Here is a 13,841-nt window from a genome sequence, read left to right as displayed (position 1 = left end):
GGTCTGATTGAGTCAGTGTAGCTGGTAGTTTCGAGAAGCGCTCAGTGCATTGGGAATGCCCAGCCCATCCTTAGCCACCACTGCCCACCCCTGGGATGGCTGCCACTCCCCACGAGAACTCACCTATTCCCCCCCCGTCCCCTCCCCCGCCCCCGCCAAGAAGGCTTTTTCCACCCTTATTTTCTCTAATTTGTTTTTAAGAAAGCAATGGATTCCCCCCCCCCCATCAAATTAGGTTTCAGTATTAAATGGATCTTTCCAAACCACACCCAGAGACTCTGTTCAAGTCCCCTCCCAACCCTTAGGGTGGATGTTCCCTTGGGGGGAGAGGGGAGCAGGCCTGTGGTCATTGTTTGGCCTTGAGTCCTGCTTGGTCTGGCCAAGGATGTGTTAATATGTCATGTGTCTGAGCTCATGCTCCTGTTACTGGTTTATTAGGGCTGCTGGTTTAAAAATGCTGATTCTTGGCCCCACTTCAGAGGCAGAGGACCAGCCCTGGGGAAGAGGTTTGCACCTGACCCAAGGATCTGCATTTTAGCAAACTTCCCAGTGGCTCCTGAGGCTCAATAAAGGCTGAGAATCCCTGAGCTGGAGATGGAGAGAGCATCTTGCCAACCAACCACTCAGATGTGAGCTGTAATCACCATTCCTACACGTCCTGGGCTGGCGGGGCCAGTGCCTGTGGGACTCGGGTTGATGCAGCCCCACATCTGGGTGGCTACACACAGGCCACAGCAGCAGCTGGTGTCCTTCTGGCTCCCTGAGCTCATTAATCACACCCTGAATGGCCTCCGCTGAGACCCAGCAGCCGGCTGGGCCTGGGCCGGGGATTGGAGATCAGTGGGTGGGGGTGGGGGGGTGGCGTGTTGGACACCCCCTGCCCCAGCATTACCTTGATGCCTACCACTTGCAGAAAACAGCTCAGATTCGGATCCTGTGACAGGCAACTTCCGCCACGGCCCCAGGGACACCCATCATCTGGCCTTTAAACCTTGTGTGATTCCTTCCCCTGGAGTGTGGACTGGATTTGGAAGTTCTCAAGCCAGGGATGGAACCTGCACCACAGCCATGACCTGTGCCACAGCAGTGACAATGCCGCATCCTTAAGCCACTAGGCCACCACACCTGTGGCATATGGGAGTTCCCAGGTTAGGGGCCAAATTGGAGCTGCACTGCCAGCCTACGCCACAGCCACAGCAACGCTGGATCCTTAACCCTTTAGGGCCAGGGATGGAACCTGCCTCCTCATGGATACTAGTTAGGTTTGTAACCTGCTGAGCCACATGGGAAGTAATGAGATGTCACTTCTAAGATGAGATCATAAGACTGTGGCTTCTGTCTTGGGTGCCCTTCCTTTCACACTCCCTCTCTCAGATCATATGCTCTGGGGAAGCCACTGCATATGTGAGAGGCCCTCGTGGAGGCGAGGGACTGAAGCCTGAAAATAATCACACAAGGCAACGTGGAAGCAGATCCCTCTTCATTCAAGCCTTCGGATGAAACTGCAGCCCCAGTGGACCACAACCTCCAGAGACACCTGGAGCCAGAGGTACTCATCTAAGCCATACCTGATTCCTGACTCAATGAAACTATGGTGTCATCAATGCTTGATGTTTTAAGCTGCTAAATTTGGGGGTAACTTTTTATGCAGCAATAGATAACTAACACATCTCTTCATCAGAGCATCCCTCCAGCTACAGTTCTTCTTACATCTCTCCTTGTGCCCTTAGTGAAAGCCACACCAAACAACTGAGCAGTGTCCCTCATGGGCCATACCAGTTCAGGTCCCCAGGACTTTTTGTGATGCTGATCCAACCTCCAGAAGGCCTGGGCCACCTGATCAATGTATCCTTCTTCTAAGACTCGCCCCAATGTCACCTCCTCTGTGAAGCCTCCCCTCTTTTTCTGTGCCCACCGCAGCCTAAGCAGTTCCTATTAAAGCAAGTCACATGCATTCCCAGCCTTGTTCGTTTACAGTCAGTCTCCTCTGCTAGACTGTGAGCTCCTAGAAGGCAGGGCCACAGTCAGATTCTTTGCTGTCTTGAACGTGTGCTCAGTACAAAGTCTGACACTGAGGAGGTGCAGGTAAGGTTTGATGAGTGAATAACCAATCAGCAGTGAGGTATTGAGTCTGCACCCTGGACGGCCCATCCCATCTCTGCCATCTCCAAGGTTATGCACTTTCACACTCAAGCAGAGAAAACCAGATGGGTTGTCTTCCCCAAGGAAACAGCCTTTCCTTCCAATTTCCCCATTACTTTCCCAAGACCATTGCCACCCTAGAAGCTGGAATTCCTGGTTTTCTCTGATCTCTCTTCCTCCTCCCTTTCCAACCTGTCCCCACATCTCAGTCGATTCACTGCCAAAGCATCCCTTGACGGTACCCCTCCTCGTCCCCAGCGCTGTGGGTGCCCAGCCACCATCTCTGAGATCACTGTACCAGCTTCCCCACAGGCCACTGCTGCTGTCTCTTACACCCCCATTTACACCCCCAGTGATCTTTAAAATGCTGTCTCAGAGACCTGGAGGGAAGAGCCACGGAGATGGTGGATGGGACAGACTTTTATAAAGGCGAAATCACCGCAACTACCCCAGGCTAAACTTGAACTGGCTCTTCAAGGCCCGTGGAAATAAAGTCCAAACTCTCATTGTGGCATTTGGCACAGCCCAGGATCCAATTCCACCTGGGAGGACAAGAGGAAGTGGACCAAGAAAGCTTCGAGTCTCCCCTGCCACCGCCATCACCGTCACAGCTCACACTGCAGAGAACCTGTGTCAGACTGGGTTTTATATGTAGCATCTCATTTAGTTAACATTTATTAAGCGCTTCCTGTGGACTAGAAGTCACCATAAGCGCTTTACATGTCTTAAGGCCTTGAATCCTCACAACCACCCCATGAAAGAGGAGTTCACACTCGGCTCAGGGCATCCAGCTAGTAACTAGCAGGGGCCGGGATCTGAACCCAGGTCTGTCCGTCTGCCTTCACAGCTGTACCTCTTACAAACTCCCTATGTTTATAACCCACCTATGTGATTTTTTTGCCATAATTAAACACCATTTGTACTATTGTTTATGTAATATTTTTCCTTAAATAGACTTAAGAGGCATAGCAGTGAAGACGGTGATTTGAGGTGTAGCAGGTTAAGGATCCAGCATTGTCACTGCAGCAGCCTGGGTCACTGCTATGGCTTGGGTTCGATGCCTGGGCTGGGAACTTTTGAATGCCATGGGCACAGCAAAAAACAAAACAGAACAAAACAACAACAAAAACAACGTGGTGGTTTGGAACCAAACTACCTGGATAAGACTTGCTGTATGAGCTCTCTGAGCCGCGATGTCTCCCCATAAAATGGCCCTTCCCCCATAGGGTTCTTGTGAGGATTAAATGAGTTAAACATTAAGCGCTCAGTACACAGTAAGAGTGGAGTCAGGAAGCCTGGCTCGCAGTGGGGCTGCACTTCCCGCATCTCTCTGAATTGGAAGTAACCACATCACCGGCTCTGGCCATCGAAATGTGCAGAAGAGTGATGATGCGTGGGCCATTCCAGGGGAAGATTCAGAGCCCTATACAATCCGTCACACTTGTTTCTTCCTTCTTCCCCAGGTGATCACAACATTCCAAATTGTGGCTCCTCCATCGGCTTGGCTCCCAGAGGGAGGAATCCCAAGCTGACTCAACGTTGAACCAGTCACATTACGTGAGAAACCAACTTTTACTGTTTTGTCACTACAGCATACCCTGCCCTATACTGACGGCTACAGCTAAAGCTCAATAAATGCTATTTACTATGATTTACGTATTTTCTTAAAAAGGAAACTATCACTTTTGTAAACGAAGAAATACAGTGCCGCTTGTGATCAATATTGACAAAATTATCACAATGAGAAACATTTATCCTCCTATCAACTAAAATCAGCTTGCAGGCTCCCTGTAGTACGTACACACAGCACCATTCAAGAACTGTTGTTCAATGCCTCTTCCTAGGAACATTGCTCCTACAGCTAAACAACGGCTGCAGATTTGGAAACCTTGGCTACAGCATTGCCAACGGTCAGCTCCAGGCCTCTGCCCCAACCAGCCTGACCTCCCAGCTGCCAGGTTCAATTCTGCAGCCCATATCAACTCCGTGCACTTCAGGGGCACCTGCCCTGCTGTGACCCTTACCTCGGCAGACCGTGCCATTCTCCACGGCCTCGAAGCCTGCTTTGCACATGCAGCGCCCGATAGGCACCAGCCACTCGCCGTCCCCGTTACAGTAGAGCTTGATGGGCACGTCCACCTCCTCGGCGTTGGCGATGCAGCTACCCCGGGCAGCCACCAGCGATGTGCTCTCAGCCCCCGACAGTGTCTCCTGGAAGACGGCCCCGTTCTGGATGATGCGGGGGCACTTGCGGTAGAAGACACGCACGGCGATGAGCGACATGCAGCCACCATAGTCCTGGAAGGCCAGGTAGAAACCGCTGCGGGACACAGGCCCGAAGCTCCGCACCTCAGTGTTGATCTTCATGACCCGGCCTCCAAGGTCCACCTGCGAGAAGCTCTCGTCGGCGGCAATGGTGTCCACCTTCACCCACGGGTTCTCCATCCAGTTGGGGAAGGTCTTGGTGGCTGAGTCAAAGTCAGCCTCATAGTAATAGAGATTGAAGGTCTCCTTGCAGGAGCCGGGCACACTGGGGATGCTGCTGCAGTCACGCACGGAGAACTTCATCTCCACGTGGATGCGGTGGGCGCCACGGCGCCGGATGAACTTGGTCCGTAGCCAGTTGTTCTGGCTCGACTCAAACACATTGCACACCTGGTACGTACGGATGGTGTTCATGTTCTCATCGTAGCCACTCACCTCTTCCCACTGTGGGTGAAATGCTGGTCAGGTGGGGGAGGTAGGGGCCAGCCCCAGGGAACACCCCAAGATGGAGACACAGTCCCTACTGGAAGAATATCTGATGGGGCTAGATGGGACGCCCACCATCAGGGGCCTCCTAGTCTAATGGGGAGGCACAGACTCTTCCTTAGGGAATCCTCCAGCCTGATGGGGGTAGATGGGACTCCTTCCATCAGAAGACTCCAAGTGGGGGGCAGATGTGGCCTTGGCCCTAAGGAATTCCCTGGTCTGTGAGGGAGACACACCCATCTAGTGGGAAGGGCACACACCCAGCTCTTGGTATTCCCCTAGTCAATACAGGAGATGTGACCGTTACCCCCAGGGGTAACTAGTCTGATAAAGGAGACATGGCCTCGGTTCCAGGAAGCTCCCACCTGGAAGAGAAACCAGGGAGAGGCCCACCCTGAGGGAGCTTCCCCTGCTGAGAGCAGACAGAGCTTGCACTTGGGGAGCTACCAGTCTGATGGGGGAGACAGGGCTTCTGCCTGCCGGAGCGCCCTGTCTGACCACAGAGACCCAGTCCTTGCCCTTGGGGACTCCCAGTCTAATGGAAGAAGAGCTCTTACCTCTCTAACAGGAAAATAAGGCCCTTCCCCATGAGAGCAGCTCTGTTCTGAGGTCTGAAGTGGCCAAGACAGGGCTTGGAGGGAGACCTCACTGGGCCCCAGTCTGGGCTCCACCACCCGGTTTTGCATTTCCAAGCCCCACTGCTGGAGGGGGCTGGGCAGAGCCATGGACAGTTGGGACTGGAAGGGCCCAGGCCATGTTCCCCACTCAGAGCCTCACAGGCCAAGTTCAGCAGGCTGAGCCTTTGGTCACACTTCTCTGCCCCCTCAAGCACCTCTCGTCCCCTCTGCCCATCCTTCTGAACCTCCTGCGGCAGGTTCTCCTTGCAGCCACAGGGTTTGCATTTACTGACTCTCCATTGGGCCTTTGGGGACAATCTTCCTGGACGAGTGCCAGGCATGCCCAGACCTCTTAGTCTGGTCTCCCTAGTGGGGCTGAGAGCTTGCTGAGGGCAGCCACCAGTCACCTCCTTCTCCTGTGTCCCCCTGCTGTTGGGCTGGCTTCACTTGGAGTTGACCCCAAAAAGGTAGCCTCAGAAAGAGTCCCACGAGCAGGGCGACAGCACCTGAGCCGGGCCCAGAGTGGGCGCTGTAACAGGATCTCATTTCTTCGTCCCAATGATCACATGCAGTAAGTAGGGCTGTCCCCATTTTACAGATGAGGGAGTAGAGACCAAAGAAGTGAGGCCACTTGGCCGAGGTCACAGACACAGACACAGACCCCTTCCTACACTGGCCCACGCTATCCTGAGATACCCAACAGTCCCAGCTCCACCAACTTGCTGTGTGGCCTCGGACAAGTCACCTCCCCTCTCTGAGCCTCTATTTCCCCAGCAGCCAAATGTGCTTGCCGGGGGAGGGTGAGTGATGAGAGAGTGTCACCCTCAGGTAGGTGTTCTTTGTCCTTTTGCCAGATCCTCTGGGCCAAGTCTGCAGGGGCTGGGGTGGTGGCTGGTGGCCTGGGAGGGCCGACGCTGGGAAGGGTGGGTGTGTGTGGGGAAGGCCGAGCTGGCTCAGCCGCTACTTCAATGGCGGCTCTGAAGCTCCCTACGCTGCATGTAATTTTTTTTTTTTTTTTTTTTTTTTGGTAGCACCATGTGACAAAGTCAGCCCCTTGTTACAATCACTGCTCTTCTTCAGAACTTAATTAGAGCACTTAATTAGAGCACTCTGCCTTTCTCCCCTCTCTCTAATTAACATGCGGAGGCCCTGCAGCCTAAACACCCCAAATAATTGCGTCCGGGGGCCCTGCAGCCCAGCCTGGCCTCATTACTGGCAGGGTGGGGCCGTGGGCCCAGCCGTCTTCGCAGATGGAAAATTGGTGACAAGAAAGAGCCACAGAAAGAGGCCTGACCCTGGGGCCCTGCCTATTGAGAGCACAGACCTGGGGGTGGTGGTGGGGGATATGCAGCTCCTTGGGGCAGCAGCTGAGTCCCTGTGGAGGAGCTGGGATGAGGAGAAGGGATGGGCCGTGGGAGCCAGAGCCCTCCCCAGAGCCCAGGCGGATGAGGAGTGAATGATATTAGAACTGATGACGAGGACAATGACGTTGATGACAGCGACCACAGCTCTTTGCGCCAAGGAGCCCACTCTGCGTCAGGCATTGTGCTACAAACTGTGCAGGAAAGCTTCACAACAGTCCTTTTGTCACCATTTTAGGGATGAGGAAACTAAAGCTTGGTCAGGTTAAGGAACTGGCCCCAAGCCACACAGCTGGAGAGTGGCAGAATTGGGACAGAATTTCAGGACTGTCTAACCCAAGAGCCCGAATGTAGGCTGGTAGTGGTGGGCTGAAAGAAGAATCTCAAATTGGGCCTGATCTTTTTTTTTAGGAAGCTCACAGCCCACATGGGCTCAGACCACTGGACCCAAGGAGGTGTGAAGATGAGAGCTCAAAGGAGTTCCTGTCCTGGCTCAGCAGTAAGGAACCTGACTAGGATCCATTGGGACACAGGTTTGATCCCTGGCCCCGCTCAGTCGGTTAAGGATCTGGCATCGCCTTGAGGCTGCAGTATAGGTCACAGTCGTAGCTTGGATCCTGCGTTGCTATGGCTGTGGCTGGCAGCTATAGCTCTGATTCGGTCCCCAGCCTAGGAACTTCCATGTACTGCAGGTGTGGCCCTAAAAAGCAAAAAAAAAAAAAAAAAAAAAAAAAAGATGAGAGCTCAGGAAGGGGGAGCTTTGTGTTATGGGGACCCAGAGGGCTAGGTTACAGCCCTGTACACAAACCCGAGCCCGCATCCCTGGCAGTGGCTCCAGCTCTCTGTGCCTCAGTTTCCTCACCTGCAAAGTAGAGGTGATTCCTCCCCATAGGACAGGAGAGGATGTGTGTAAAGGTGCTCTGAGGCAGTGTGACACACAGTGGGTGCTCAGGAAGTCACAATTCACTTTCCTCATCTGTAAAATGGGGATACCACAAGCACCCATGTCTCAGCCTTGCTTTTAGAATTCTATGGGATAAAGGCTGAAAGCATCCAGCATGTTGTCATGGTAACTGGTGCCCCATCAATAGTAGGGAACCAGAAGGGTAGGGCAATGAGATGCTAGGTCCTGGGACCCAAAGGAGGGAAAGGGGCTGGAATGTGGGGGTGCAGTAGGACCCAAGATATCTTGGGGGACCAGGTAAGGTTTGAGAACCTCTCACTCACCCCTGATGGAGGATGCACGATCCAACCCAGCTCTGCCGTCGCTGTGGTTGAGTCCATCAGCGTTTCTGCGGAGAGAGCAAAGGGTCACCACGGTGCTGCCTACCCAGCATGGTCAATCACCCCCAGAACCTACCCCCCGAGGCCTTCTTTACAAGGTGCCTCCTGCTTCCATTACTCTAAGCAATCCTTAGGATCTAACCCTATAGAATACCTTCCCCTTTAAATCCTGCCTCTCACTCCCTAATCCCACCTATTCTCAGATTCTGGCCAATCATCAGATTCTATTCCTCTAAGCTCCAACCCTCAAGGCCCAGCTACAGCCCTTCTACACATGGTCATGCCCACCCTCTCGGGCAATCATGTTCCACCCACCAAGCTAGGTATTGGCCCTTTGCTCCTTTACTGGTGGGGAAGGGGACTCCTGAAGGGGCTTCAGAGGGTCCTCAGGAAACCTCAATTTTTGACTGCAAACTGAGGGTTCTGCTCACTTGTCAGTGTGCATCAAATTCTCAAAAACTGGAATGTTGGCCTTACAGGGGCCTCCCTTGGGTCCCAGCCAAGCCGCATCAGTTACTCCTCCTCGGCCCTCGGCCCATGCCTCCAGTCAGGGATAGCCTTCTCCCTTCTCCAGGAACTTGCAGTTGCCCATCCTGTCCTCAGCCCTGGGCCCCTGCCCCCAGGGCTCAGCCAACTCCGCCCCAAGGACAGGGCCCTGGGGATGAAGGGGTGTGAGGGGTGAACACTGTGCCCAGTGGGGCCAGTCCATCATCTGTCCTCCAGGGGTTCAGGAATCAGCTTCTGAACCAGTCAGGGCATCACTAGCCTCCCCTTATTCCAGCAGCTGGAGGAAAGGAACCACACAGCCAATGACAAAGGAGACCCTCGGGACTAGAGAGATTCCCATTCACTCCCATATCAGGCTCAGCACCCCTCCCCTCTACCCTGTCCCTGCCACAGGGGATTCAAAATACTTTTTGAACTGAATTGCACTGCACTGAGTGGAGAGAAACTGCTCAAGCATTCAATCGACAAATATATCTTGACACCCATTAGGTACCAAGCACTGTGCTGGGTACCCTGCGGGAGAAAATGGTAAATAGCAAGGCATTTCACAGTCTGGGAGTGGCAATGAGGTGTGAATACAAATAGTTGTGAGAGGGTAGGCAGAGAGACCTAGAGGGTCGAGGCTGGACCTTCTATATCACCTGGATCAGCAAGAATGACTGAGCAGTAGCCTTTGCTGCTATGCTCCAAGTCTGTGCCAGGACAGACATCACTAATCAATCCCCACACTCTGTGGCTACCCGATGCTGCTCAGGCCAGTGCTCCAAGAAACTAAGGCCTACCATTTGAGATGCTCTCCCTGGTCTAGCCTAACTCTTTCATTTTGGAGATAGGGCAACTGAGGCACAGAGAGGGGAAGAGATTTCCTAAAGATCACACAGGAGTCGGTGGCAGAGTAGGAGGTGAGGGTCTCCTGCCTCCTACCCCACAAGCTTCTAGACACTTAGTTTGATGGCCTAGGCTAGATGAATTAGGGCAAGCAGAGACAGGGGAGGGTGCCCCGTGTCAGGCCACTGTGAAGGTCAAAATGGGAGTAACAAGGTCTTGAACTAGGGCAGGGGCGGTGAGGGTGGGAGGGTGGGGACAGGCGTAAGTATTGAGCCAGAGGTGACCCCAGGCAGACCCGTGAGCTGACAAGAGAGGCTGCGGCAATGTCCCCATGACCGCCTGTGGACTGTGTTTTCGGTCACTGTGTCCCTTTGCACCGGGGGCTGGAGAGGGGGGAGGAGGGTGCCAGGGACGGTGGAGTCCAGTGCCAAGGGCGTCTTTTTGATGGCAAATTGGAGGGAAGTGCTATTGTGCTGCGTTGAAGCTGAAAAAAGGGTTCCTTTTCACACTCCGAATGCTACAGATTTTTCTTCCTGGAGAGAACAAGGGCTGAACTTTTAACCTGTTTTCTCTCATCGGTCTCAGCCAGAGACGCGCCAAGCCGGGCTCTCTGCCTGGGCCTGAGGAACAGCTGCTGGGAGCTGTGTGGAACAAGGGAGAGAGGAGACTGCTTGGGACCAGAAAGGGGTCGGGTGGGGGAGGCAAGCCCGCCAAGCAGGTGGCCCCCGCCCCTTGGCTGGATTCTTGGGCTGACCCAGAGGCCAAGCACTAGAGGATTCCACGGCCCAGAGGAGGGGCTGTGAACTGACATCCTCATTGCCTGGGTGGAAACTCAGGCCCAGAGAGGGCAAACGACCTGCCAAAAGTCACACACTAGAAGCTGGTGCTCACACCCCAGGCTCCTGGGGAGCTTGGGGGTGGGGGTCTCTACTGCCTCCTTCCGCTCTGCCTCCCACCACATCTGGAACCAGCAAGAGGAGGATCTCAGGACAGGAAGTCAATGGGCTGGCTGGTTCACAGACAGGAAGGGGCTAAGAGGGAGGGTCTCGCCGGCAGGTCCCCTGGGAAGGATGCAGGAGCCTGGTGCCTCCTGTGCTCCCTTCCCACCAAGCTGGTCCTGGGCTCTGCCTGGAAGGCCGCCTCTGGGAAAGCTGTTACCCCTGGGGCCATGGCAGGAGGGAACCCAGGGGGGCTCTCCCCACAACGTCTCCACGGCCTCTTGCCTTTCCACGCCAACACCTTCCTCCACCTTGTGCGGAAAAGGCAGGGAAGCAGAGGAGATCAACTGGGGTCGGAAGGTCAGGGAGACTTCAATTCCAGTATCCACTCTGCCACCCACCTGCCTCGTCACCTTGGACCCATCTTTCCAAGCCTCAGTTTCCTCACCTGATGGTAGACAGGACGGAATGAGATGAGCCCAGCACAAAGCAGATTGCCAGGAAGTGGCAGCTACTCTTTCTGACACGAGTGTGGTGCTTTTTGGCTGCCCCAGAGCCTGCACACACACCATTTCCTTTGGGCTCATTAGGTGGCCCCAGCGAGTGAAGGGGAGTCCAAGCAGCTCCCCCCCACCCCGCCCCCCAATCCCAGACCGTGCTTGCCAACATCTGACACACATCAGCCTCTCACTCAGGGGCCGCTGCCTCTGGGGAGCCCGTCCTGGTCCATCAGATGCTGCTTTCCTAGGATGCCACGGTTTCCTTTTTGTTCCTCTCGAAGCAAGCACCAGAGTCAAACACAGTTTCCCAGGGAATCTGGGGTCAGTAGTTCCTGCCTTAGGAAACTGGGTGGGTTCAGAAAGCCCAGCCCTATTTCCATCATCAGCACTTCTCTCCTTTTTCCGATAACACCCCAGACTTCACCCCTGAAATCTCAAAAAGTCTACAGAGGGAGAGAACTCTAGTTCGCTGAGACAGGGACCCTGCCTATTAGGAGTCAGAAACCGCCACCAACATTCTCACAATGAGGCCGAGATGGTTGATTCTATCCCATTTCACAGATGGGAAAACAGAGGCTTGCAAAGGCTTAGGAACTTGCCCAAGGTCACACAACTATTCCATCCACAAGCTGAGCTCCTGCTGCACAGAATGGTACTCTCTCTCATACACTGTTCCCTTTCATCTTCTCCACGGCTTCTTTAACTGCCCCAAGACCCAGCCCAGGGCTTGGCACATAGTAGGTTTTCAGTCAAAGGCTGAAATCCCCTTCCTTCCCCTCAACCGGTTGCGTTTGAACACGTGCTAGTGTTCTGCTCCATCAGGACAACAATCATGACGTCAGCCGTTTCCACCTACAGCCTGTACTATTATTTATTTTTATTTTATACACTATTATTTAATTACAAAATTTCTTGTTTGTTTTTCTTAAGCACGTTTTAAAGAGGAAAACATTATTATAAATAGGAAACCAATACCACCTGCCATAAAAGGAAGGAAATGAAACATACGACTATTACAATTAAAAATGTTCACCTGCAAACCACCTAATATCACCTCACTTCCCACACTTCGGGGACCACTAGGCTCTACCAAGCTGCCTCTGAAGTGCTAGAAATGTCCCCCTCCCCATCCCTACTGTGACAATGACAATCCCGCATGTAGGGGAAACCATTTTCGCTGTACACAGATAATTAATCACCACACGACGTGACAAAGACTTCGACAGTGATGTGTTGGGGGCACTGTGTGTGACGGGAACCGGGTGTGGAAGGAAAAGGAGAAAATAACCAATTTAAAGACAGCTTCTGGAGTTGCCGTCATGGCTCAGTGGAAATGAATCTGACTGGCATCCATGAGGACGCAGGTTCAATCCCTGGCCTCGTTCAGCAGGTTAAGGATCCAGCGTTGCCGTGAGCTATGGTGTAGGTCACAGACATGACTCAGATCCCAAGTTGCTGTGGCTGTGGCTCAGGCTGGCAGCTGTAGCTCCAATTTGACCTCTAGCCTGGGAACTCCATATGCCGCATGTGCGGCCCTAAAAAAAAAAAAAAAAAAAATGGCAGCTTCAGTGACATGGACAGAGGCTTGAAGAATGAGGTTGAAGGGAGTCAAGAGAGGCTGAGTGGGAACAGTGTGCCAGACAGAAGGAACAACAAAGGCAAAGGCACGGAGGTGACAACAGCCTGGTTTGTGGGAACTGATGTGAGGGAAGATTGAGGCCGGGAGTGAGGAGAGCCGAGGGCTGAGGTGGGGCAGGGGCTGCCCAGCAAAGGTCAGTGGCTCTCTGAGGTCCCCTTGCTGCATTAAGCCCACCTGCCCACATCCTTCCCAGTCCCCTTGGGGCCACCTGCCTAACACCCTAACACTTCCTTTTCACCCACCTCTGGGCACTCCCACCCCAGTTACCCCTAGAAATGTCCGGTTCCTAAGCCCTGGATGCTCTAAAGGACCATGAAAAAAATCCCAATAGAAAAACGTGGAAAGCGAGGCTATGCGGGCAAGATTTTGAGCATCCAGGGACAAGCTGGAACCAGGGCCTCCAGCCACCAGCCTCGAATGCCTTCCTTGGTGGGAAAACAGGGCCCAGGCTCTGCAAACGGCTCTGGCCCTCACCCCACCGCTCTCGCACCCCCTCTCCTTCCTGGAGACTGCACAGAAGAAAGCAATCAGGAGGCCCCGATTGCACAGGCTGGGGAGGCCCGGAGACCCCTCTGGCTATGTGTGAACGAGCAGTGTGCATTTCAGAAATATTTGAGCTAAAAGAGGAGACACACTGAAGTCGTTAGCGTTGGGCCAACAAGAGGGTGGCTGCACGGGGCCCCGTTTCCAGGCTGGGGCGGGGAGGTGGTCGTTCTCTCCTCCACCATCCATCCTGGTCTGCCCTGTCTGAGCCCCTCTTGGGTCATACTTTTCCGGGCACACAGACACTGTCTGTTGCCACTAATGACAGCAGCTGAGAGTTCCAAAGAGACAGGAGGAACTTTTAGAAGTACCTAGTGTGTGCCGCTGGGCACTCAAAATAAGGCCTTGGGCTCATGGCAACCTGTGGGGTACACATCAGTAGCCCCATTTTGCAGATGTGGAAATGGACATCAGAGAGGTGATGCAGCCTACACGAGGGCACGCAGGCAGGGCTGGGATTTGAACCCACATCTGTCTCATTCTTTATGTGTTATTTTTAGGATGCTGCAGCTATAGCCTTAAAACACACACACACACCCCTTTTTGTATCCTCTCCATCCACATGGGCCTGTGTATAGACAGAAGGGGAAAGAGGGGAGGGCAGCAGGGGAGTGGGGCACAGGCTGTCTGGCTCTGGCACTCTCCTGGGACTGCAGGCAAGCCTGTGCTCCTCTCTGGGCTTCAGTTTCCCCGTCTGTAAAATGAGTCACATGAGCATTAAGTAACTTCAT

At 53.7% G+C, this 13,841-nt stretch overlaps 1 protein-coding gene across 11 annotated transcripts in view; it reads right to left on the bottom strand.

The window, feature by feature from the left end:
* EPHB2 (EPH receptor B2) overlaps window positions 1-13,841 on the bottom strand; it is a 199,738-nt gene that overhangs the window by 129,417 nt on the left and 56,480 nt on the right. For all 11 annotated transcript variants that reach the window (XM_084963279.1, XM_084963281.1, XM_084963284.1 and 8 more), the window contains 2 exons: window positions 8,099-8,163; window positions 4,167-4,851 (listed from right to left, as the gene is read on the bottom strand). In XM_084963279.1, coding sequence (XP_084819405.1) covers window positions 4,167-4,851; window positions 8,099-8,155 — 742 coding nt within the window. In that variant the 5' untranslated portion in view covers window positions 8,156-8,163. The remainder of the gene's footprint in view (window positions 1-4,166; window positions 4,852-8,098; window positions 8,164-13,841) is intronic.

Source organism: Sus scrofa, chromosome 6, assembly GCF_054392235.1.
Source record: "Sus scrofa isolate SSC_HxYL_T2T_F1_AM1 chromosome 6, Sscrofa_HxYL_maternal_Yorkshire_Landrace_v2.0, whole genome shotgun sequence".
NCBI lineage: Eukaryota > Metazoa > Chordata > Mammalia > Artiodactyla > Suidae > Sus > Sus scrofa.
The sequence above is the reverse complement of the archived record's forward strand: the minus strand, read 5'-3'. Positions and strand labels throughout refer to the sequence as shown.